General features: G+C 43.1%; 1 protein-coding gene across 1 annotated transcript in view; it reads left to right on the top strand.

The window, feature by feature from the left end:
• Positions 1–26,417, top strand: part of Cox10 (cytochrome c oxidase assembly factor heme A:farnesyltransferase COX10) — a 113,497-nt gene that overhangs the window by 13,286 nt on the left and 73,794 nt on the right. Inside the window, exon 4 of the mRNA XM_075992161.1 lies at positions 14,850–14,974. Within this exon, the coding sequence (XP_075848276.1) occupies positions 14,850–14,974 (125 nt within the window). The remainder of the gene's footprint in view (positions 1–14,849; positions 14,975–26,417) is intronic.

The raw sequence follows: 26,417 nt of genomic DNA on the forward strand, positions 1-26,417 counted from the left end.
GCTGGTTCATTTTAGATTGCTTTGTGTCCTTACTGTGGTCTCTGGCGTTAGCTGTGCAAACAACCTATGCCCCCACAGTAATACCTTCCTACTTGCAGAGTTAGAGGGATCCCTTGAGGTTTGCATTTTGAATAATGCCTAATAATGCTTCCCAGATATTTCTGTAGTATTTTAAATTATGTAACTATTATGTATTTATTTTAAGAAAATATAAATAGGTTTTAAAAAAAGAAGATTAAAATATTCTCATTTTAGTAATGCCAAAATAACTCTCCTTTTATAGATTTTGGTAAATAAGCTTGTAGAATTTAATATCATACTCACCTTTTTGTGAGAGACTTACTCTGAATTTGGTTACTTAGGTCGTGTTTTGCTTTTGTTTTCTTTTAAAACGATTCATTTCATTTGTGTGTGTGTGTATCTCTCTGTGTGAGTGTGAATGTGTGCCACTTGCATGCTGCTTCCAACGGAGGTCAGAAGAGGACATTAGACTCGTAGAAGTGGGATTCCAGGCAGTTGTACACTTTGCAGTGTGGGCTTTAGGGTTTGGTCACGGGTCTTCTGGAACAGCAGAAATACTCTTAACCACAGAGCCATCTGATCGGGCCTCTTATTTTTTTATATTCTTGTTTGTCCCTCAAAATGTGTTAATATCACACTATGAAACATAGTATAACTTTAAAAGTCCCACATTCTATAAAATTTACGCACTTTAAAGTTCAGTTTCTTTAAAATATCTAACATCTCTTGAAAAGTTCAAAATCTCTCAACTGTGGGCTCCTGTAAAATCAAAAAGTAAGATATATACTTCTTACTCCAGCAGGGAAGAACCAGTGCAGTTACAGTTACATCATAACGAAGTCCAACAGTGTAAGTAGCTCAGTGTCTGACGTCTGAGGTTCACCCACGGTCTTCTGTGTCCCAAAGCACTTGTGCAGACCCCCGTCCCTAGTTCTGCCATCTGAAGGACAAGCAACTTACCTTGTAAGCTCTGGCCAGCTCCATTGCACACCTGCCAATGTCCTTGGTGGTCATCCCCAAGCCCTGGCATCTCCAGTATCCTGGGGTCTCCATAGATGCTAAGGCTACAACTTCACCAGTAGCCTCTTCAGCCTCTGTTTAGTGACCCCGACCCTGCCTCGTGGTGCCAAGTCTCAACTGCTCTCTAAGACCCTAAAGTCTTCTAGCTCCCGTGCTGCCCAAACTAGTAAGATGTGGAAGAATTACACATTACTAAGTTTGTCTGCCACCTTGGTGATGCAACCTTTGCCGCTTCTGGACCACAGCTCTGCCCTTGAGGAAAACACTTCCCAGAAGTTTTCAACTAGTGATGCTGGCCTGTTGTTAATCCCAGCTGAATCTTCAGCCCTACCTGACCATAAACCACAGCTCCTTCATACAAAATACCTCCCAAATGGCCCTGGGAAGTCTTTCAGGGATTCTCAGCTTCCTCTGAAACTTCACAAGCCAGGCCTCAACCATCTGCGTTTCTCCCAGCAGTGTCCTGGAAGTTCCTACAGAACAGCTCACTAAGGTCTGAGAACTCAGTGGCTTTTCCAGTCCAAAGTCCGAACGCTCCCCTAGTCCTCTCAGGTCTGTCACAGCAACACCCTATTCCTGTCCTAGCTTGACTTTGTATTGTTCTAATAATGGCCTTGTATCGCTCATAAACGCCAGGACTGACCAAATGCAAGCTGCAGGGGAAAGGCTTTATCTCACAGCTCTAGTCCATCCTGGAGGGCAGCCAGGGCAGGAGCCTGAAGGCAGAAAATGAAGCAGACACTGGGGGAACACTGCTTACTGCTTGCTCCCCCTGGCTTACTTAGCTTCCATTTTAATATCTTCTAGGACTAGCTGCTATGTGGGCAGCATGGACTACAGTGGGTTGAGCTCTTCCACATCAATTATTAATCGATATAGTGTCCCCAAGACTTGTGTACAGGCCAACCTGACAAAAAGTAATCGGTTTCGTTTTGTTTGTTCATGATAGGGTTTCTCTGTATTACATATATGTAACCAGGCTGACCTCAAACTTAGAGATCTGTCTGCCTCTACCCTAGCATGAATAATAGAAACCCAGAGACAGAAACTGGGGTTCAACCTGAAGATCAGAAAAGCAAAGCAACCAACCACTAGAGAGACCTTTTATCTTTTCCAGATCTTCAGACCAAAGGAGTGAGATCCTGTCACCATGAGTCCTCAAACGCCACACAACACTGAGTTTCTGTCTCTTCCCTTTTATATTCTTCTTTCCACCCAGCCATATCGCTCCTGTCTCCACCTCCCTAGGGCTGGGATCACCTTTGTGTGAGCTCTTTTTTGTTGGGAACTGCAGACCACCAGACCCTGAGTTTCCTGTAAACAACTTGTTTTTCTCTGCTCTGAGCAGCCTGCAGCTGCTCTGAGTTCTGGTGAATCTGCAGCTGGAAGATCCCGAGAGCTGGGGCGTGGCCAGAGCCCTATATAAGCTGCCCCTGAGCACAATAAAGTTGTCATTCGTGTATCAAGGATGACCCGTGCCCCCTTGTCTCTGTCTGTCTCCAGCTTAGTTCCTGGCTCGCATACCGTCCTGTAGTGTAAGCACTACAGTTTCTCTTTTAGACAGATTCAGTCTTGTGTAACCTAGGGTGGCCTTGAACTCACAGAGGTCCTACTGCCTCTGTCTCCCCAAGTCCTGGGATTAAAGGTGTGTGCCACCACTCTTTGAACTGTATGGCTGACTAGTATGACTGCCTTGTCCTGGTCTTCAGGCAAGCTTTATTTATTAAAACACAAATAATATACCATTATGCCTGAGTGCTGGCATTAAAGGCATGCACCATCACCACTGGCTTTAGAAAAAAAGCCCTTTTTTTGAATGACTTATTTTTTATTTTATGTGCATTGGTGTTTTGCCTGCATATATGTCTGAGTGAGGGTATCAGATCCCTTGGAACTGGAGTTACAGATAGTTGTGGGCTGCCATATGGGTGCTAGGCATTGACTGAGTCTTCTACAAGAGCAGAAGCACCCTTAACCACTGAGTCATCTCTTCAGCCCTTAACCAGTTTTGTTTTGTTTTGCATTTAATATGGATGAACATACATTTAGCTAATTTGCTCTGTTTTCTCCTCATATCATTATTAATTTGGGATTTACTTGTCTTAAATTCAATTTCATGTTGATTGAACTGGTTGTTAAGTACAAAATGCTGTAGTTAATACTAGAAAAAGGTAAAAATAAATTTCTCCTGAGGATGAAAATCCCTTTCTGACAATACTGGCAATTTTCAAGGAAAAAGAGAGAAATAGAACTGAGGGTGGACTCGGCTGCCTGGATGGGAATTCTGAAGAGCCGGAGCTTCAGCACTCATGTTAAGTTTTGGGTTAGTGTTTCAGCATGATGCCTTGTGTCTCTTTCTTTCTCTCACTGGTTCATGATGTATGACCCTAAGACCACAAGATGTCTTCTACACTCTCCTCTTCCTCTAGGCAGCAACATGAACATGGGCAAAGGTAGAAGGTCAGGAGCCACCTTACGAGAGGGGAAGGGAAGCTCCCGAGAGGAGCCTCTGCTGTGTCTTGTGCCAGGTTTGCGCAGCATGCAGCCAGCCACAAGGAAGGCTAAAATATGGCAGAGTTTCAATGTCCATCATTTTAAAAGCCCGGCATCAAAATCCCAATCTAATCAACTCTCCAGTATTTTTCTAGCTTCCTACACCTTTGAGATCCTTGGGGTCTTGTTTTCATGTACGTTTCTGAGCATGTCCTCCCAAAATTCCTTCTCTCTTGGCCTGAGTTGTAGCCTGGGAATCTGAATTTCAAGTGATGACCCTGATATAGACGGTTCCCATGGCATGCTTAGAGAGGAGAGTGCCAAGCCTCTTCTCCCCGGATCCCTCTTAACTTGTAGAAACCTGTCTTCTTTCTCCTCCCACACAACATAAGAGAGTAGTTCTTGTCCAATAGGAGAATTCCCACATGCCATTATTTTCCCATCCCTAGCCTGTTTACCTAGCCCCCACCCATTACTCTAGATACCTGAGTTTCTACTAGAGTCTACAGCTCCAAACAGGTCACCGTCTAGGAGCAGGCTGTCTGAAGCTCTTTGGAGGTGGACCAAGCCATTACTTCTCAGTCAGCATGCTAGACTTGGCTGGGTGCCAAATTACCCTTTGGGAGTATTATTGAGGGCTTAGTTTTCAGTTCAAAGCAAAACGTGGTAGCTTCCCATTTATTAAGATTAAGAGATGCAGTAAGATGGTTCAGTAGGTAAAAGCTCTTTTTTGCAAGCTTGATAATTTAAATTTGATTCCTAGAATCTACATAAAGGTGGAATGAGAGAACCAACTCTACAAGGTTGTCCTCCCTATTACTCTTGCATTATAACACACACACATGTATATGTATATAACACATTATAACACATGTATACACATCATGCACACATGTACACATGCACACATATAAACAACAATAATAAAAAAGAATTTTTTTAAGATTAAGGAATGAAACACTAACAGAAGTATCAAAAGAATGCTCCAAGGTTGTAACTGCTGAAGAAAGATTTTGTCCACCTGTTGTTTTGGAAACCTTTCTAAACTCTACTGTAGTTGAAATTTTACAAATGTCTTTTTTATGCCACAAATATGGAGGAGTAGTAAACTTGGATGTCAGAAATACAAAGAGAAGTCTGTTGTCTGTCCACTGACTTTATAAAGACAGACGTGTAGTTTGGTCCATATTTACCTTCTGAGAGACTTTATTTGTAGGTGGGGAGAGGCTGGCCTAGTCTCTCCCACTAGAGCTCTTGAGCCAGCCCTTCCCTCTGTCTTTACGACACACCCCTCCCACCTTCCTGCCTGTAGGCTAGGCAGCCCTAGTGTTCTTTACGGAGTTCTTGGTATCCTTCACACAGTGACGCTCCTTGACCAGTATGTGAAATGTATGGTGGGCTGACTTGTAGAATAGTCTCCAGATTGAACCTTTGTTAACCATCTCTGTTCCCTTGGCTAGTTTCTAGTGCCGTGCACACAAGGAGCTGACGAAGAACTAGTCACTCAATAGTAAAAGAAAGTGTAGTGGATTCTGTTCTACTATTTCAGTCACGGCTCAGCCTCTTAATGACAAATAATCTATTATAAGGCTACTGTGCTTAGTGACGGACCCTTTCTGGTTGGTGACTTTGTTGTGCAGACATCACAGAGTGTTAATCACACAAGCCAGAGTGGGCACAGTGTCACTAGGTGATAGCATCTTGTGGGACTACCACTACCATGTGATCTGTTTTTGTCTGAAGTTGGGAATTGGTTCCATGGCTGTATTTTACTGTACTATAGGAGTTTATTGCTTAGGGGCAGCTAAGGAATCCTGTGTCTAACAAGTGATCTTAGGTTGGTGTGTGTTTTGTGGTCCTTGGTTTGCCTATTGCTGGCTCTGTGTGCTGAAGTCTATAGCCTGCGACTTTTTTTTCTCCTCTGCGTATCTCTTGAGTATTGAGGCTGCCCTGCTTCATTTCTCTTAAATTTTCATCAGATTTGAAAACTCTGCCCTCTGAGCCCATAGAATCGTCAGAGACTTTGGTTTGTTCTAAATGATGTATATTCTTCAGTTAAGAATTGTCTTTCTTGTTCAGATAAGTAATGAACATAAATGTTACCAGTGAATTCCATTAGGCTTGGCAAGTGACTGTTGGTGTCCAGGTTCACTTACAGACAGTGGTCCATAAGGGCATTCTCCCAAGTGTTAGTCATCAGCATGGTGAAGCGTGTTCTTGTTGGAAGCTGTGCCCGCTGCTCAGAGTGGTGATGCAGTTAGCACTGATGCCACTTCGTACTGGGAAGGAATGACAGTTGCCATTCGTAGAGTTAAGCTTGGAGAGGGAGAGAGCAGTCGGTCCTGAGGCAGTAGTCAGATGAAGGAAATACCGAGTACTGTCGGACAGAACAAAGATGCTCATTCTCAGTGCTTGGCTGTAGGTGGTCACCTGAACAGTTTGGGTAAGAAACTTAGAGAAGTGTCACCATTTTAATGGAAACCGCCTGGCTAACAATTCCCTCTTGTCAAACTCTTTTTGGGGACTTCCTCCACTTCTCACAAGTTTAAAACCTTCATGCCTGAGCTCTGGCTTTGGAGGGTCATTTTATGGAAAGGTTGTTAGGTATCTAACCATTGTATCTCAAAAGAAAAGAACAAAGTTGTAAAGTTATTGAGTATAGAAAATAATATTGAGAAGAAATAGTTCTTTATTGAAAAGGAAAAAAAGCTACAAATAGGGTTTCAAAGCAGGAAAGGTCTCAGGTTCAAAGAGAGACGGTAATTGAAAGAATTATGGGGGTGGTCTCACTTATTGGTGGCATTAGCTTAGTGTAAACAGCTCTTATTTATATTTTCATGAGGGCTGAGGGGCACTTGATTGCCCTTTGCTGAATGCTCACTCTTAAATGCAAACCAAATGCTCGTTGGTGAATTGCCTTGGTAACCATCCTGAAACATTGCATTCTGGCGGCAATGTTACTCAGTACATTTGAAGGTAAGAGGTTTAATTTGGTCCTGGGTTTTTCAGACCAGACTTAGTCATTAACTATATAAGAAAGGGGAAAAGGGAGAAGGAAGAAAGAAAGAGGGGGAGACCTAGTGAGTTCTGCAGCTGTTATTTTAAATCTCTATGAAACATTTTATCTTTTCACCCGGAGCGATTATAGGTAATCAGTTACTTCTGGTTGATACCCTGTCCCTCATCAGTTGACTTTTTACCAAGATTTAACAATACCCATAAGAATTGTTACCCCTTTAATATGGATGCTGATGAGAAAACTATACTAGGACGTTCAAAGAAGGCTGCCAGTTGGGGTAGCCTAAAAATCTCACTTAAATTAGAAATTCAACCAGTTGGAAGAAAGGGCATTAGTAGAAACAAAGACAGTCATGGCTATCGCAAGAACAGCTACTTAGTAAAAGACGTGGTCTCATTAGCAAACCAGGAGAGACTACCTCCTGTGCCTGGATTAAGTTATATCATAGTAAACTTTCAGATCTAAGCAATTATACCATTGCCCAGGGACACACCTACAAACTCATTCTGAGAACACAGTGTAGGTTTGTGGGGTTTGGCTTATGATGTTGCACGGTGTCTGCCATCAGTGACAATGAAAAGCGATAGTTCTATTTGCAAGTTGAAGTCTGTAGAAAATTTCAAAGTGTCATCTAGCTAATGGCTTTAATCTTCCTACCAAGTAGTGTGTCAAAATCAGCAGTTGTCCAGATTGGTTTATCACCATTTTGCTTTTCAAATAATTCTTTGGGGAATGAATCTTAAAAAATAAATGGGCATTAAGAAGCAGAGCTTATGGGAAATCCGTATGTAGATGACCAGGGTGGACTGTGAGCCTTGTGGTCCAGTTGACAGTCTGAGAAAGGAAAGGACTGCATTGGTTATGCATGTGTTCAGAGACCAGTGAGTCTTGGATAGGAAGCCTCTAAACATTTTGATGAAATGTGAGTTTCTAAGGAAGACTTTGCAGGCCTTCCCAGGAGTTACATAGCTCCTCTAGAAAATATACTGTGAGGATGGAGATAGGGATGCTGTCCTGGAACTCTTGAAAGTGCTGGGTTACAGTGACAGATATAACCACGTCTTTCCCAGCTGTGTGGATGGGACGCTTAACACGCACTTTCAGTATGAGGGTGGGTTTCTCCTCTGTGACCCTTTAAAACTCCTCACATCTGTGGAATTCCTTGTGAACTGCATAGAGGGGAAGGGGGTTTAAAGCTTGCCTGCCTGCTTATGATTTTGTAATCCGCTGGGCAAGTGTGTGGGTGTCTTCCCTTCATTTTGTGAGCTTTTCATCTTTGTGAAGATGAATCCTTGGAGCATGTACTGGAGAATTTCCCATAAAGCAGAGAACTAAATACGCTACCATGTTATTTATGCTGAGCCCCTGGGTGCTCGCACAGCTCCCTGTTTACAAAACCAACCGCTTACTCTCCCAGTGCTTCCTTTGCTGCCTGTGAAGAGCAGGCTTCTCCAGCTTTGTTAATGTCCTTCCTGGTGTAGAAAGTATCACTGTATGAGAATATATGTATAATTTCTTATATACAAATGTCACCTAAGGCATAGTTATTTCTAAGTGAAATTCATGTACTCTTATATCAATAGATTCACTTTAAGGTGTGCAGAATGCTAATTATAAAAGAAAGAATTGGCGTTGTGCTTAGTTAGCATGTGAGGCCCTGGGTTCTGTTTCCAGGAGAACAGAGAGACAGAGAAAATGAGAATGAAATATAAGCAGAAGTCTTATTTCTCACCTTGTCTTTGAGGTGGCCACATGGTTTTGTTGCTTTGAGTACACATGAAAACACTTTACTTTGGCACTGTAAGCTGTTTTCGCTGTTTGTTTACCCCCTAAGCAGACTTCAGCTTGTGTCTTCCAGCAATCCCTTTGCAAGATGCTTTGTTATGTGAAGCCCGAGCTGAGTGGCCCGAGAAGTGCTGCTCTGGAATTCTAGGGAGCTCCTTTTACTAGTTACCAAAGCACCACTTAATTAAGCCCTTGATAGTCACCATCATTGTGTTGAGTGCTTTTAATGGCGTGAAAACCCTTTGTGCCTCCACCAAGTGTCCTCAGCATCAACAGTAACAGGAGTCCAGAATCCAAGCGTGCTTGGTTACCCCGGATACTTCTCAGAAGGAGGAGAGACTGGGCATGGTGGCTTGTGCATAATTGGAGCTTTGTACCAAGAAGGTAGAAGCTACCCTGTATTGTTGCAGAGACAGGAACTGCATCGCTAGGTAGGTGTGTCAGGGATGTCGCTTTGGACTGGGTGTGTAAGGTCACTGTCCGGATAGCTCTCGGAGCCGTGAGGGGTCAGTCCCCAGGCTGGGATTAGCATTTCTCCCAAGAGAGGTTAGACTATTTGACTGCTTTTAACATTCACAATTTTCCTTCTTAACGTTTGTCTTTCTTTGAGCTTGGGAGTTTTGTTTCTCTGCTGCAGTCTAACTGCTCATACTTTCTTCAGCATGAAGCCCTGAGATCTGCTTACATGGCTGTCAGCTAGCGCAGACTTTTGAGTCCCACCCGCATGTTGCAGTGGCCTGTAAATGGTCCCTGAGTATGTTTCCGTCCTCTGCTGCTACTGTGCTAGTCTTGCTAAGCACCAACCTTGCCACACACTTAGCAGCTTGAGAGAGTCACCGTTTCACCACTTTTCTAAGGGGGCTGTTGACCTGGTGTAGATTCGCTGCTTGGTCTCCCCTGGGCTGAAATCAAGGTGTCTGTTGGTTGGGACCATCATCTTCATCTTCATTTGGTGTTCAGGGTCCAAGTGCAATGGTTGTCGGTAGAATTCATGTCCTCCAACCTGTGACCCGAGGGCCCAGCATGCTTTCTGGCTGCTCTGCCACTCTTTAGTTCCTAGAAGTTACCTAGAATCTTCAGCAGGTGGCTCTCAATGGCAGGTTGGAGCAAGGTGTTTGTTTCCTCAGGCCAGTCAATGTGTGCTGTGATTCTAACAAAATCAAACATTTTAATCATAGGAACAGAAATTGAAACCTCCCCCTGGAGGAGGCAAGCAGACACGTGAACCTGAGTGAAGGACCTGGAAATAGGATGCCCACACCACATTTAGGCTAGTCTGGTGGGCGGTTCAGAACTGACTGACTCAGGTTAGGACTCAGTGGTGCCCTGTATTCCGGGTGGCAGCTGAGTGGAGCTGCTGCTCACTCTTAAAGGGGAAGCATGGAGTTCTCTGGCTGAGCACCCCCTCCCGAGCAAGACTGGGTCAAGCTTGAAGGAATGGGGTTATTACTCTTGTGCTTTCTCAGGCATCCGCCTGCAGTGCAGCACCGCGGCCTGGACTGAGGGCCATGCTTGGTTGGCAGCATTGATTTTATGTTTATTTGCGAAGGGACAGAATATGAGATTACCAAATAAAGTATAATCTCAAGAGTTATTAATGAAAGAATATATTACATTCGCTCTTAATGAGATCCTGGTGTTGCAGAATGATTCCATGTAATGAATCCCAGGAAATCAATGTGAAGTTTAATTGCAGCTGCGTTGTATGAGGACATTGCTCTGCTCAGTGTTGCTTGTACAATTCATCAACTCTCTCTTCCTTTTTCCTTCAATTAATTGCTTTGACTTAGTCGGTAAATGCATTCTTTGTTGGCTTGTGATCCTTTCTAGAAAAGTCTTAAAAATCCCAAGTTCTACCACAATAATGAGGGGTTGCTGTCATATTTTTTTGTGGTATTACCACTTATAATTTGTGCTTTCTAAACTTAAGCCCATTCTGTAAATTTATCGCTGTTACTTCTTTCTAAACTCTTTTCCATTTTTTTTTTTTTGTTGGTCTTTTGCAGACCGTTTTCTATGTCTCTCAGCTGTTGGCTAGACCTGGGGGTCAGAAATCTGAAATTTTTTTCTGTGGTTTCCACCCAATCAAATAGTGGGGTGAATGCAAAAGAATATGATACTTCTTCCTCTGAGTAAGTTTTCTTTTCTTTTTCTTTTTTGTTTTTCAAGACAGTTTCTCTGTGTAGCTCTGACTATCCTGGAACTTAATCTATAGACCAGGCTTGCCTTGAACTCAGAGATCTGTCTGTCTCTGCCTCCTGAGTGCTGGGTGCTGGGATTAAAGGCGTGTTCCACCACCGCCCTCCTAAGTTTTCTTCTAAATGTGTATGTACCCTTTTCGGCTTAGGCAGTCTTCAGGCAGTTTGGTTTTTGCTATTTGGTTGATTATAGCACGTTGTCAGCTACTGTGAGGGTAACTGACTTCTGCTGTTAATTCATTCTGAGACAGGGTCTTCCTTTAGTCCAGGCTACCTACCAACTAACTTTTGGTTCTCCTGCCTCAGCCTACCAAATGCTGGGGTTCCAGTCTTGTGCTACTGTGCACAATATAAAAAGTTGAGCTATGCATTTGCAGATTTCTAAACTTGTTCTTATTTTGGTGTATCTAGGGTTTACTAGTTGTATACTGATAATATTCTAATGGTTAAGCTGCTCTTGTTTGTGAGTAGCTTATTTTTGGATTAAGGTTTAAGCCTTAAAGTAGAGTCACCGGTTGTTTTGACTGACTTACTCTGGATGAAAGCAGTCTACTAGGTTTGATTGTAAGAGAGGAAACCTTATGGCCCATCAGTCTCTCTTCTCCCAAATCCTCTGTAACTGAGCACTGGCCTGGGTCCTCAGGGTTGTCTTGGTTCTTGATGTCCCTTTGGTTGTGCAATATGCAAGGAGCCACCTGTCGACTTGTGCAAAGCTAGGTGACTCTCACAAAAGCCTATGTTCCCTGAAGCTTTGCAGTTCATGGTGTGACAACTGAAGAAGTGAAGTGCTTCCTCTAGGGGCTACTGGTGGAGGAGCCTGTGGGAGCCTTGTTCTTACCCTGAAATGTCAGCCTTCTTGAAGGCCCTGAATGTGCTCAGGACTAGAGGCTGATTCTTTCTTCTTAACGCACGGGTGACACGTCCCTACAACTACTGTTTTCAAGGCCTGTAATCACCATGCAATTGCCTTTGGAACATAAGTCATTACAGAATCAGAGCTAAAAAACTTCTTCCAAAATATTTCCTTTGAAATATGTGTTTTGAGTGTTGCACCTGCTGGACTGTTCCAGGTGCTTCCAGGTGCTGGCTGTCCCACCTGTTGTGACTTGCAGTGCCGTATCTGGGGGACAGGTGGGTTGCATTGTGCCTTTGATGTCTGAGCAGCTTCCTTTGTCTCTTTATTCCCAACCTGCTTGTTCACTTGTATCTAACCATGCATCCTCGGCCCTGCCCTTGCCCCTTTGCTGCTCAGTCCTTTTGCCTGTCTCCTCTGCCCTGGGGGGAGCTTCCATGGGGCTGCAAGTGCTCACTGCATTTGCAGCCATGCTGCTAGACTCTTATTCACGGGGTGCTGTAGTCTGGATTTTCAGAGCCCTTCAGAATCCGTGCATTCCCAGTCTTCCCTCCCAGGAGTGCTGATGTAGGTAGTAGGTCGTGGAGCCTTAAGAGGCAGGATCTAGGTGGTAGCTGGGGTGAGGGGGCGGAGGGATGGACACGGGGTGGGGGGAGGTGAGCAATGTGGGGAAACGACCACACGACTTGTGGAGGAAGAGGCAGGAAGATCACCGTGGCTTGCTAGCTAACTGAACTGTTAAATGTAGCCCTTGCCATCCTTTTCCTTGTTTTCTTATCGCACCTCACCCACACACCACGTTCTGACACTCCTCCAATCCAAATGTCCCTTAGAACCCTTTAGTTTTCCAGTTGCTCATTGGGAATATGCTCATCCACAGGGGTTTAATGGGATCGTTTCTCTGCCCCTGCATGGCCTGGGACATTGCTCTTAGGTTGAACTGTATCTGTGGATCACCTTCCTGCATGGACTCCCAGGGCTACCAAATACATCCAGTCTAATCAGGCAGCCATCACCTTTCCTCCTTTGCCTTCAGTAAACCCTGCTCTATTCCTGCCATGGTGGTAACCCTGAAAACAGAGCCGGAAACTATTCCCACAGGACTCTGCCTTCATGGAGCTCTCATTTTTGTAAGGATCCAATGTGTGGTGAGTGATGTCTGTCAGGGAGGGAGTTACTGAGCTGGCCTACTTTTGATGAGATGACCAGGGATATTCTCCCTAAGAAGGATATCTTAGATGGAACCCAAAGAAAGAGAAGGAGCTAGCTCAAGGAAGCAGCATACAAGGACCCTGAATCACATGACTTCAAGTGGTCAAAGAACAGCCGGAAACCACGTGATTGGGCAATAGTGTGTTAGCTGGAGAGAGGTGGGTGCAGTTAGTGCAGCCAAAAGCAATCACAGGTACAGTTCCAAGCACTTGGTTTGCAGCGGGGTGCTGTGATCTGTTCCCAGTTCATCCCAGGGAGAAACATAGTGGGATCTGGAGAGCTGTTAGGGAGCCCTGTAGTGACAGATTGCACTAGATCATGGGGTTAGAGTAGACCAGAAAGTCTACTTTCCTGTGCCCACAGGAAAGATAAACAGAAGAACAATGGCATCTGCCCTCCAGAAGCAGCGGCATTTCTTCCTTCCAGTTACAGCAACCAAAATGAACTCCAGGGCTCGTTCAGCACCGTGAGGACTCAAGTTTTAGTCTCAGAATCTACCACTCTCCTACCCCCCAAAAAAGCCTGACTTGGTATGGTGAACACTTCTAATCTGAGTTCTGGTGTGGCAGAGACACGAGGATCCCTGGGGCTCTCAGGCCAGCAGCTTAGCCTCTTTATCAAATCTCAGAGTATGGTTAGATACTGCCTCGAGAAAAAAATGTTGGCCACACCTACACTGCAGCAACACATGAAAGTGTCCTCTGACCTTCAGTGCTTGTATACACCGGCACATACAGACACACAGACGATGTCTTCAGACATTGTCTCTGTTTCTCAGTGTGCAAAGCCGCTCGGAGGTGGAAGGTGTGCTAGTTTGAGTCACATCGTCCATGCAGAGCACACGGCATTCCCAGCTCCCTGTTGTGTTGCACACCCATCACACTCTCCCCTTCTGCCTTCCCTCCCAAAGGTTAGCACAGTGCTGTCTTGAAGCTTTCCTGATTATCTCATAAATGCTCAAGGATCTTCTGGGGAATTCTTACTACTCACCTCCATGGCCCTCATAGGCTCTTTTTGGTCCCATCAGCTTCTGTAAACCCAAAGAAGGAAACACCAGGGCTCCCCAGGGCAGCAGCCTCATGCTAGCAAGTGTTGCATGGCTTTGTTTGAAACCTTCTTGGTGGCTATGGTCCTACTGTCTTCCTGTATTCCAGTGGTTCTCAACCTTCTTATTGCTGCGGCCCTTTAATTAAGTTCCTCATGTTATGGTGACCCCTAGTCATAAGATTATTTCATTGTTACAACGTAACTGTAATTTTATTACTGTTATTAATCATACTGTAAATATCTTCGTTTTCTGATAGTCTTAGGGCAACCCATATAAAAGAACTGTTTGACACCTCCCTACCCAAAGGGGTCATGACCCACAGGTTGAAAACCTGCTGCTCTATTCCATTCTGGCCCCAGGAACTTCCTCTGTTGGAGGCAAGGCCTCCATTACCATGATCTGGAGTTCTCTGCAGAGTTCAAGCCCTCTCTGTTTGCTGCTATGCAGTTCAGTGACTAACAGGTTCCCTGCATCTCTCACTGCAGTCAGAACACTGAGCACAGCTTTATCTTTTATAGTTGTTAGCATTGGCATAATATTGCTCACAAATTGGTAGTCCATAAATATTTGTTGAATGAATGAGTGAATGATGAATTTGGAAGACCTGTTTTATTTTCCTTCCTCTGAGTCTAATGGATTTAAAAGAAAATATTTTTATATAATCTATACATATCATTTTTAAAATCAGAAAAATGCAGATTTTAAAAAATTACTAGGGGCTGGAGAGATGGCTCAGAGGTTAAGAGCATTGCCTGCGCTTCCAAAGGTTCTGAGTTCAATTCCCAGCAACCACATGATGGCTCACAACCATCTGTAATGGGGTCTGGTGCCTGCAAGCATACACACAGACAGAATATTGTATACATAATAAATAAATAAATAAATATTTTAAAAAAATACTACATTTTATTGTGTGTGTGTGTGCGTGCATGTGCACATATGTGTGTTTGTATACGCGCCATGTTGTGTATTTGGCTGTCAGAGGACAACTTACAGGAGGTTCTCTCCTACCATGTGGGTTCTAGGTCTGAATTCATTAGGCTTGGTGGCAGGAACTTTTCCCCCTGAAGCCATTTTGCTGGCCCAGAATGTGGATTTTTTAGATGTAAGAACATCCACCTGGAGTCTGTAGGATCATCGTCTGCTGCAAGTGGGAGACTGGAATCCGGCTTCTGACCAGCATTTCCGTTGCTATTACAGCTCTCGTCGTGAGCACCACTTCAGCAGGCTTTGCGCTGGCTCCAGGCCCTTTCGACTGGTCCTGCTTCCTGCTTACTTCCCTTGGAACGGGCCTTGCATCCTGTGCTGCCAACTCCATCAATCAGGTCAGTTCTCCTAGGAGCAGGTGATGCTGTTGTCACTTGCTGGCTGGGTTGTGCCTTTGGTTTGAAGAACTCCCCACCCAGGTCCTGTGCCCTGCTGCAGAAGCACCCTGCACCCACAGAGGTGGCCTGGGGAGGACTCTGGTTTAGTTTGGTTTGATTTTTGAGGCAAATGATTTCCAGAGTGAGGCAGAGTGTGTACTTGAAGTGGCCAGGATTCTTTGGGCTAAAAAGCATTGAAAACTGCCAGAACTTTGTGTTCTCTTCATTTCAGAAACATTTCCTTGACTTCATTGCAGTTATATGCTGTTGATGTAGTTTTATTTCTTTGTATTTTACTTTTTATTTTATTTGTTTGTCTTTGTTTTAGCATGGTCTGGCTATGTCACTGAGGGGGATTTAAACACACTGTACCACTGCCTCTCAAGTGCTGGTACTACAGCAATGTGCCACCGTGCACAGTCTCTGCATTTTAAACCACCACTGCGCAAAATGCAGTATCTTCATGTTTGTTAGTTTAAATTTCGTGTAGGTGTATATGTCTGCACGTGTCTATGTGCATGTGAGTGCAGGTGTGTAGGGAAGGCAGCGGCATCACCGTTTGAGGAGCTAGAGTTACAGGTGGTAGTAATCCACCTAACTTGGGTGCTAGGAACTGAATTCAGGTCTCCTGGAATAACAGCATGCACTCTTCTAGACCATTTCTCCAGCCCCAGAGTACTTTAAAGGATCATACCCAGTTTTAAACACACACACACACACACACACACACACACACACACACACACATACACACAGAGAGAGAGAGAGAGTTTTCTTGGTATGTACAGCCAGATTAGATCATATAATTAATTGCTAAGTGTTTCTAATGGATCGTTTTTCTTCTTGCTATTTTAAGTACCCAGATGATCCTTTGAAATAGTTTTTTCCTTTGCCTGGCCACTGTGGTGTGCTCTGACGTTGTGGTTTTTCATAAGATACTACAGTGAAAAAGCCTTGGCTAAAACTTAAGGAAAACTGTCTCATCCCCAGAACACCCAGAAGGAGCTGGCACAGTTTTCAAATAGGAGCCAGCTTGGATGCTCATAGGACACCACATAGAAGAAACTAGTCTGTGGGAGTGTAATTTGATAACGCTTAAAATCGTGTGCTTCCATGATGTTTTGTCCACTGTTGGGAGGATGTTATGCTTTTCAAATAGGATTTCTTATTATTGTTGCTTTTGAGACAGTCTGCTAGCCTGGAACTCACTGTGTAGACCTCACAGAGATCTATTTGCGTCTGCTTCCTGAGTGCTTGTACTGAAGGTTTATGCCACATACATTGGCCTGTTTTTTGTTTGTTTGTTCCGAGACAGGGTTTCTCTGTGTAACAGCCCTAACTGTCCTGGAACTAGCTCTGTAGATCAGGCTGGCCTCGAACTTACAGAGATCCTTCTGCCTCTTTCTCCCGACTGCTGGGACTAAAGGCGTACACCACCACTGCCCAGCTGGCCTGTTATTTTTAATGTCAAACAATTTTATAGCAAGGCCATCATTAGGGAGGCTATAGTAGTTCTCAAAAACCAGAAACAAAAATGAAGTCTGTAGTGAGGCCGAGGCTCCTTAGCCATATATGATACTTTCCATGAAGTGGCTCCACTTGGAGTCTGTTTCCCCACTTGTAATCATTACCTATGTGTACCTAAGTTAAAAGGATAAGCCAGGAGAACCTGTCAGTTTCTAGCTTCCCTTTTTTAAACTAGGTGCTGCACATATCCTTAAGACTAATTATTGTCTTCTGTTTAACCTGTATAAATTCAAAGAAAATGTTTAATATAAATTTGTGAGAGTTGAGAATAATAAAAACAACTAAAAAAGTATCAGAATATTTGTAAATTTCAGAATATTATAAAATAAACCACAGAGAAACCCTGTCTCGAAAAACCAAAAAAAAAAAAAGTTGTGAGTCAGTGAGATTCTGGCTCAGGGATAAGGGTGCTAGCCGCCCGCCAGTCCTGATGACCTGAGTTCCACTACCAAGACATCCGTGGTGAAGGAGAGAACGGACTTCTGCACGTTTACTCTCTGACCTCCACGCAGTCACTGAGGGATTCTCATGCACACATAATGAAAATATAATTTTTAAAAATGTTACTTTGACTGGGAGAGCTACTTCCTCACCTACATTTCCTACCTCTTGCCCTCCAAAAATATTAGCTCAATATTTATTTTTTATGAATACATCTCTCTTAGGAGTGGAGGAGATAGTTCAGTTAGTAAAGTACTTGCAAGAGGACCTGTGTTTGATTCCCTGAACATGTGAAAAGAACCAAGTATAATGGCAGGCTTGTAACCCCAGTGCTCGGGAGATGGAAACAGATCGCTGGAACTACGTGGCTGGCCAGCCTAACCCATGTAGCAAGTTACGGGCCAGTGAACAACACCTGAGGTTGGCCTCTGAGTACCATGAATGGGCACACACACACGTGCACACACACACAAGGAAAACAACCCTTTTAGCAATCGCAAGGAAGTTTCTGTAGGGGAAGAAGGAGATGGTGTTCATTTATTTAGGCAGAAACTATTAGGAACTGGGTCCCAGTTGAGAAGTTAGAAGCTTTACAGGATTGAGTTTTAGCTGCTCGGTTTCCAGGTCCATACCTGTGGATTTGCTACAAGGGGTGGATTAGGTTCTGTAAGATTTTTAAGAACATTGAGGAAAGCCACAGACTTCATGATTGGATTCTTTTGGTACCAAGCAATTGCAGTGTCTGTCCCTGTGGTGATTTTCCTTCTCAGTTGGTTTTCCAGCCATGGATCCCTCATGTTGTTGCCCCCATTCCTGGGACATTTTGTCACATTCTTCCCCATGTGTCCCTGGGCCTTGCCAGCCCTCTTCAGGGCTGTGAGTGGTGTGTGCTCAGTGAGCGCACGCAGCAGATGGGTTTCCTCTATCTGTTGTGAGCCTTCTTCCCTCTGGCTGGCATCTAGTTGTGTCTGGAGGTGGTGTGCTTAAAGCCTTGTGGTGCTCCTCAGCAGAGTACGTTCTAGTGTTATTAGGGTTTTACCAGCGCCCCCAGCCGTAACGTTGGTGTCTTATTTTCATTATTATTAGGCAGTCTCAAAAAGTTAAGAAACAAAGGAGTACAGGGCATTTTACCAGCAGTCTTAAATTGTGTGAGCAGAACAGAACAAGCACAGTAGGCAGCACTAAACGAAGTATTGTTTTTATGTGTCTGTGCACTGTGTGCATGCCTAGTGCCTGTGGAGATGAGAAGAGGGCGTCAGATTTTCTGGAACTGGAGTTATAGGGTTGTGAACACCAGGTGGATGCTGAGAACCAGAACTGGCTCTTCTGCAGCTAGTACTCTTAAATGCTGAGCCGTCTTTCCGGCCCCTGAACTGGGCTTTGGAATAACAGTTAGGTAAAGATATGTATATTTTTGAATGGTAGTATTCACATTAAAGAGTATGTCAGCTACTCATGGTGTCTAAGGGAGGGGGAAAAATCTGTCCATATTTATAAAAATATTCAAATAACATCTTATGTATATTTTAAATTTTTATGTGCTTTATTTGAGCTGTTATTCATTTAGCCCTGTTTCTTTTTTGCATCCAGCTTCTGTGATCTCTTTGTGAAAGAAAAAAGTAAAGCTTTGAAAGGCAGTTCTTCCATTTGTTTTAAGGAGAGAAAATGAGATTCAGTTTCTGAGTGACAAGGCAGTAAGAGGTACTTAGGAGATGTGTGGAGAACCACGGACACTGACATGCAAAAGCAAAGCTCTAGAGCGTTCTGTAATGTGTATACACACGCCACTCAAGACCCAGGCGTGGCTTTAAAGTGGGCATGTCTTCAAAGGATGAAAGCAGTGCGTACGTGTTTTCAATTTAACCACTGAAAGACAGCGTGCTGTGGATGCCTTTGACTGATCAGCTCATGAGAGAGGACAAACATAGTCAAATAAATTCAAGTAGAATGAATTAGAATTTTAAAAAGTTGTCAGAAAAATTAGAATTATCTGCAGTATTTATTGCAATAAACTGTAATTGGGATTATTTTACTCATTCTGTGTGTACATAGTCTCCTCTAGAGTTCTCCCGTAATCAACTGCTTGGAGGGTATTAACTGGAAAATTCCATACATAAATAATTCATAAATTTGACATAGCTTATCACATGTTGTTTTAATATTGCTGATGCTACTCTTTTTCTGTACCTAGTTTGTAAATTAATCTTTATCGCAAGTATGTATGTGTGGGGATAAATACCATGTATATAGGGGGCTGGCAAACTCTTAAACATCCAGTAGGCATCTCAGAATGTCTTCTCCGCAGATAAGGGCAGCCTGCCACACATGGCTTTTTAGGAGCGCTTGTGTCGATAAATGTGTATTCTGTGAGTTTATTCCTGTACACGTTTACTGTAGTGAGTGGGGTGATGACATGGTACCCCGCTTTCTGCCTCTGCCTCAGCTTCTACAACCCGTCAATCCCCTTTGCCTCTCATGTCACTCTGCACATGGTTCTCCTTGTCTTTAAGTGACAGGTTTCCAGCAGCAGAATGGCTGTTAGGGAGGGCCACCAACCAAAGCAGTTAAAACTTTAACTTTGGAATTAGGATCTTAAGATAATCTATGTTCATGGAGTGCTGAACCGCCCTTTGGAGTAGAAGGCAAGAATTCCTCTTATATTTGTAAAACATTTTGTTTTGCTGGGTTTTTTTTTTAAGGTAACAGTTAAAATTTTTTATGAAATGTTTCTTTGGGAATCAGTGACAAAATGTAAGCAAAAATAACAATTTTTAATATAGAGCATATGGTCCATATGTATTTTTCCTGTGAACAAACCCTTGCTGAGAATATACCGTGCACATTCTTGCACATCAGTGCGCGGTGGAGAATGACTGCAGCATGTGGGTTTGCTTTATTTAACCAAGGGCTCTTCATTGGCTGTTTTAGAGACTCAAATGCTGGCCCGAAGTGTCTCACACACACCGTTTTGAAGCAAGGTCTCACTATGCACCCCTATAACTGTGCTGACACTAACTGTCTGGATCATGATGTCCTCCATCTCCCGGAGACCTGCCTCCCCCAGCCTCCCTCTGCCTCCCTCTGCCCACAGAGTGCTGGGATCAAAGGCCTGAGCCACCATCCTTCTAATGAACTAAAATTCTTGCAGTTAAATCTTGCTTAGTTTCCTAAAAATGATTTGTTGTATTCAAAGATTCGTTGGTTTTTGTTTAAATAAGAGGCTAAAATAAGAGATTCCTATTTAATGTGTAGGTGGAAATCTAAGCTGAGCGGTCAGTAATTAGAGTCTCTGTCGTGATTTGGGAACTGGTTGGTGGCCTAAAAGAAAAAGCCTGTGCAATTTGTGGAGGTGTGTGTGTGTGTGTGTGTGTGTGTGTGTGTGTGTGTGTGTGTGTTCATTTTGTTTTGTTTTTCTAATTTTAATTTTAAATGCTTGACCTAGCTTAGGCATGTTTCTGGTTAGCTCTTTTAATTTAAATTTACCCGTTTCGCTTTATCTTCATTTTGTCTCGGGATTTTTTACCTTTTCTTTCTTACTTTCTGGCTGTCTGACAGCTGCCTGCCTGCTGGCCCTGAGTGTTTCCTTTCTTCTCTCTTCTCTCATTCTTCTTCATTCTTCTGTGTAAACCTAGATTTCTCTTCCTATTTATTCTTTCTGCCTGCTAGCTGCACCTATCCTTTCTCTGCCTAGTCATTGGCCATTCAGGTCTTTATTGGGCCAGTCATATGTCTTAGACAGGCAAGGTGAAACAGATACAATACATTTTTACATAATTAAACACATAGCCTTGTTAGATGCAGCATAAACAAAAGTAACACACCTTTACAGAGTTAAGTAATAATTCCGCAGCATAAACAAATGTAACACATCTTTGCCTAGTTAAAATAACATTCTACAACTGCTCACTCTCAGATGTCTCGATTTGTACAAAAAGTTTAGAGTTTTACTGTTCATAACCCACTTAAGCCTTCGCTTGTCCACAGCACAATGTAGAAATATCGTTCTGCTACCCTTTCTGTTCACTGGTATGCCCATGGGACTGCAAGCAGCGTAGGTTACCTTGCTGCCCTCGGCTTTGTCTTAGCACTTTGTAACTGGTCTTAGTTACGGTGTTCCCACGTGCACACACAAACCTTCTTAAGGACTGTTTACAGCTGCTAACTGCTTTGTTATCAGTGAATTGTAAAGTTCTGATAGTGTATTATGTCTCTGTTTACAATATTCTTGGTAAATTGTCTTGATTACTGTGGCACTTTGTCCCCCCTCCCCCAGGCGCTCCAGGTGCTCAACCATAAAGATTCAAACTCTTCATATTCAGCCATAAGCCTGTTGGTCAGTTCTCCTTGTGGGAGAACCTGGGTGTTCTTTCTCCATCCGTGTGGCAGTAGTTGCAGCACATCCCTCTCTAACTGTGGTTGCTGGGTACTTGTGCTGCAAACAATTCTTCATTTGCATTATCTTTTTTTAAAGTGTTGGTAACTCCCTTGAACTGAATGATTATGACTTGCACATTTCATCCCTCTCTCACTCTGCTGAGAGCAGAGGAGGAGGCCAGTAGTGTGCCATTTTGGAGACATACAAGGAGATGAATAGGGAAAAAAGTGTAATAATAATTACAGATAGTAACCCTTATTTGGCACTTGCTGTCTGTCAAATAATTTTCTAAGCATATACAAATTAGATTGTATTTGAGTCTATGTTCACAGGATTTCAAAGAAATGCCTCTTTTGAAAGATCAAATGAACGATGAATGAATTCATAACTTGGACTTGTCTTTTAAAAGAACCATTGATGTTCTCAGAAACTTTATTTTAGAGAAATTATAAGAAAGACATAAAACATAAATAGTCTCAGATCTGAGGGGTAGGCTGTAATTAGAAAGCTAAGTGTGATAAGGAGAGTCATCTTTGGCATCGCGTGTGCCTATGGATGTGGGCAATTTTTATGAAGGAAATGAAAGAGATCAAGAGGTGTGAATAAATAGGGTCAAGAAGAAACATGTTTTTTGTTTGATACTAACAATACTTGAGCGACTTTCATGGCTGAAATGAGGTAAAAAGGAAGGGCTTTGGATAAAGAGCTCTGAATTATAGGGTGGTTAAAGAAAAAGAAAATTCGTAGCCTTTTAAACTCTGAAAGGAGAACCAAGCAAAGTTTTTTTTTTCTTGGTGAATATGAGATTAATATCTAATGCCTCTTTGCATTTTCCCCTTTCTCTGATGTCTCTTTTGTTTTGACTGTGCAGTCAGCCCAAAGCAACAGCAATCGTCTTTCATCTTCCACGTTGAACAAAAGCAGTCATAAAGTTTAGTGTTGTAGTCTAGAAGAAGACTTCTGTTAGTGAATGCCAGGGAGAGGGTTTGTTTAACCTAATATGTGCAGGACAGATCAATGAGAAGTAGATTGACTTTGAACTTGCAGTCATTCAGTCTCTGGAGGTCCCAGCTTGTAGGTTATTCAGATAAGCTACTGCAGCACATCAGGTTTGCATAGAGGATCATTGAATGTAGTTGTAGAGTCTCCAACTAAATACGACTTCTAGATATAAGGAAAATGATGAACATTGCTGAACAACGTCAAAAAATTTTTTGAAATGCAGCCTGTTTTTCGGAATTTATATAGCCTAAATGGCCCCTAAATTACATTTGATTCTCCTGTCTAGAATGATCGATCTAAGTGGAATAAGTTTGGCACTGGCATTCATTGTCAAATCATTCCAGGTGAAGTCCTGCCCGCAGACGCAGAGATGATGATTTGAACATGATGTTTGTAGATAGGTTTTTCAAGTACTTTGGAGCCACATCAACTGGTTGTTATTTTATTTGCTTCTTGTGAAGAGTCTGTGAGGTGACTTTACTTCTGTGTTTTAGAAAAACGAAATGAAGTTTGATGATGTTGTTGATCTCACATTTGAAAATGGCCAACCTAGCACTGGAGCCCGTGGACCCACTTCACGGCTTCATTTTCTTAGCAGGTGTCAATCTAACCACCGCCTTAGAATCAGGCTGTTCTCATGGGCAAGTCTCGCTGCTCCCAGGATAGCTTACAGCACTGCTACTGAGTGCCAGGGGTGGAGTCACCCAGCAGGCAGAGTCATGGGTCCGTCCTGAGTGACCAGGAACACTTAGAACAATGAATGTCCAAGCCAGCCCAGTGTGCTCAGTATCAACTGTTACTGCTTTTATTAAAAGAAAGGCTTTCCAGTTTTGATCACAGCCTCCATGCTTCCAGAATCGTCTTTCTTCCAGTTGTCCCCACTTAGAGTCTTAGAGAATTGAAAGACACAATGCACTTTTCCTCAGTTTACCAGGGGACGATTTTACATGAGATTTTAGAAGTCTTTTCAGATTTTGTTATGTTTGCGTATGTGCGGGGTGTGTGTGTGTGTGTGTTACGATTTCTTGGGGAGGGGCACAAATCAAACATGAAATTTATTAATGCTTCATATGCATCTTATATATTAATCTGAAGATAATTGCAGACAGTTTTTTCGAAATTTTTATATTTTCAGGTGGGTGTGGAATTTTAAAAGTTTCAGCTTTTGGATTAGGGATGTACAACTGTACTTGCAAACTATAATATGTATGTATTTATTTCAAGCATGTGCAAATATATGCTTGTTATTCATATGTGACTGAGGGAATAGCTATTATGGAATTATTTATATAGTTATGGAAAAGTTGATGAAAAAGTAGCTATGGGGGCTGGGTAGAGGGACGGCTCAGTGGTTAAGAGCTAAGAGCGCTTGCTGCTCTTCCTGAGGACCTGAGGTCATTTCCTAGCACCCAGTTGACCAGCTCACAATCTTCTATAATTGAAGCTCCAGGGGATCCGATACCTTCTTCTTGCTTCCGCAGGCATCTGTGCACAAGGAAACACACACACACATGCACACACAGAGATGCACATTTTTACACACATACACACATGCATACATATACACGTGCACACACAGTTTGGGTTTTGTTTTTGTTTTGTTTTTTAGGCAGACATTTGGTTGAAATGTGATGGCAGATGGTAGCCACATGACGTTTGGAGTTAGAATTCCTGGCTTTTGACTGTGTGTGATAAAATCTGCCTTGGGTAGCTTGTTTCCTTCCTGCGTATCTCTCTGTCACCCCCACATAGCCGAGGTCAAGCTGAGGTTCTTTGTGAATATCTTTCTTTCTTTTCCTGATCTTTGGTTGTGTTTTGCCTTTCCTGTCAGCTTGTTCTGAATCCCATTAGCCAGTGGTTCTCTGCTCCCAACCACAGATCCCCCTCCCTGTTTTCTCTATTAGGTTGACTCTTGGTTTACTGATGACTGATGTTGCTGATGGAAAAGCAAGCTGTGTGGCCGATGCCTGGGAGGCTGTGGTCCTTATCACTGACTCACACTCCTTTAGTGGCACACAGCTTTTAAGGTTTCAGTATGTAAAAACCAAAACCAAAGCCCTCGATGCCTCACTGTGTATTTATACTGTCAAAATGGAGTCTCAGAGTTATTCTTACCGCCATACTGAGCCCTAGATGTAGAGAGGAATACGAATCGGGGTGTTGGAGGCAGGAGGATAGCCAGTGGAATCTCTCACTCAGGTTACCTTGAGAAGTGTCTCTGGTGCTCCTGGCTTGTCCTGGAGGCCCAGGCTGCCCAGGCTGGGCTGGGCAAGCTGTTCAACCTTTACAATATATGAATGATTTAAGACAGTCTTAAGATTCACATTTTTGTGACCACTCAATCCTGTCTCTTCAATTTTTCCAAGAAGTTTTAGAAAATATTGTCTGGCAAGAAGGGGAAATTACTTACCTGTGTGATTAATCTTAAGGAAAATTTCACTGTGGCATTTCCTTCAGGTCCTATGCCAGATTTCCCCCGGAAGCTCAGATCACAGGGAACAAAAAAAGTCCAAGGATTTGAGTGATGGAATGTGGAGATAGCGTGGAACAAAAGAGAAATTTGGGTGGTTAATAAAATTTTCAAATGCTTATAGCTTAGAGTGTATTTGCGCCTTAAAATATACCATGTAAACTGTTGAAATGCTAAGAAAACAGGCAGTTTTATCTTTTATCCTGACTGAGATTTGCTTAGTAGAGAAGATACATATCTTTTAGCAAGTAAGAAAAAAAAAGTACCATTGACCAGTGTCTAATGTCTTAACATTTTTATTTGCTGAGTAAAATTATGGTTGTTCTCTTAGTGCTTTTATCAAAGTATGCATTGCCCTTGGGTGAACAGAATAAAAAGAAGTGCTGTGTACAGATTCCTTAAACAGCTCATGGTAGTTAAGATGGGAAAGGTCCTCCACCTAATGCTATATATGTCATCTACTAATTTAACATAATGGGATTAAGTACAACTTCTGACCTTAAAAACATAAACATATCTTAAGGGCAGACTCTCAGTTATTAAAATGCTCATAGAATTGCCAATGAGTACGGAACTGAATTTACTGAGCCTGGATTCTCTCACTTGCTGTTGAGTGACTGACTAACCTAATGGCAAAATAGCATATGTAAGTAAGCACCTAGTTAAATTTGAACATAGAGTTATAGACAGTTCTGCAGTCCCAAGTCTGACGTGTTTTCCCACGAGGGGAAAAATTGCCTATGAGTTTCCAATCATCTCTTCGGCTCTGTCGGGTTGCATCCAGGAGCCCCTTTATAAGCACTCAGTGAACACGTGGGCTCTAAGAGTTTCCTTTTGATGCCTTTGAGAGGCAGGAAAATATGACTGCGCTGGTTCTCACACAGAGCTTCATTTATTCTGCTCAGTACAGGCTAAAATGATTGGGGTAGGGAAATCATTGGTCTCCTGCCTTTTCCTGGCCTGTGACTTGGCTAGCACTGGAAGTCGGGGTGTCTTAAGTAGTGGGGGGTACTTAGACTGTTAGCTGCTGTTCAGCACCTCTCCTTCGATAGCTATTGATTGCTTTTGCTAGAGGTAAAGAGATTGTTCCCTCCTTTCCAGGGGATGTGCAATAAAACAGTGAAGTGTACTGGCACCCAGAGAAGCCAGGAAGTGCCTAAGGTGTACAAAGGAAGCCATCAGTGTGGTCATCTCCACCTGGCGGGCCAGGGAAGCTCAGAGAAATAGGCCTTGTATTTGAGGTTGGGTAGGTGTGCTTTTCTAGGGACGCACAGGTAAGGACAGCTTCTAAGGCAGAAGGAACATTGGAGTGAAGACCAGCGATGAGAAGTTTTGTTTACATACAGAAAGAACATTCTGGAAACTGCAAACATGGCAGGGCTGCAAAAGCCTGAGGCACAAGGTAGGTACGGTATCTTGAGAGTGAGAAACACAGCAGGGACAGACCATGGAGAGCCTCACATGCTAGAGCAGCCGGCTTTACCCAGTGTGCCAGGCCAAAACTGGGAAGTTTAAAGTGGCCCCCAACACCAGTGCCCCTCTGTTCTCTGTGGATAGAAGCAAAATCCCCGTGTGGCTCACTCTTCAGG

Source organism: Microtus pennsylvanicus, chromosome 11, assembly GCF_037038515.1.
Source record: "Microtus pennsylvanicus isolate mMicPen1 chromosome 11, mMicPen1.hap1, whole genome shotgun sequence".
NCBI lineage: Eukaryota > Metazoa > Chordata > Mammalia > Rodentia > Cricetidae > Microtus > Microtus pennsylvanicus.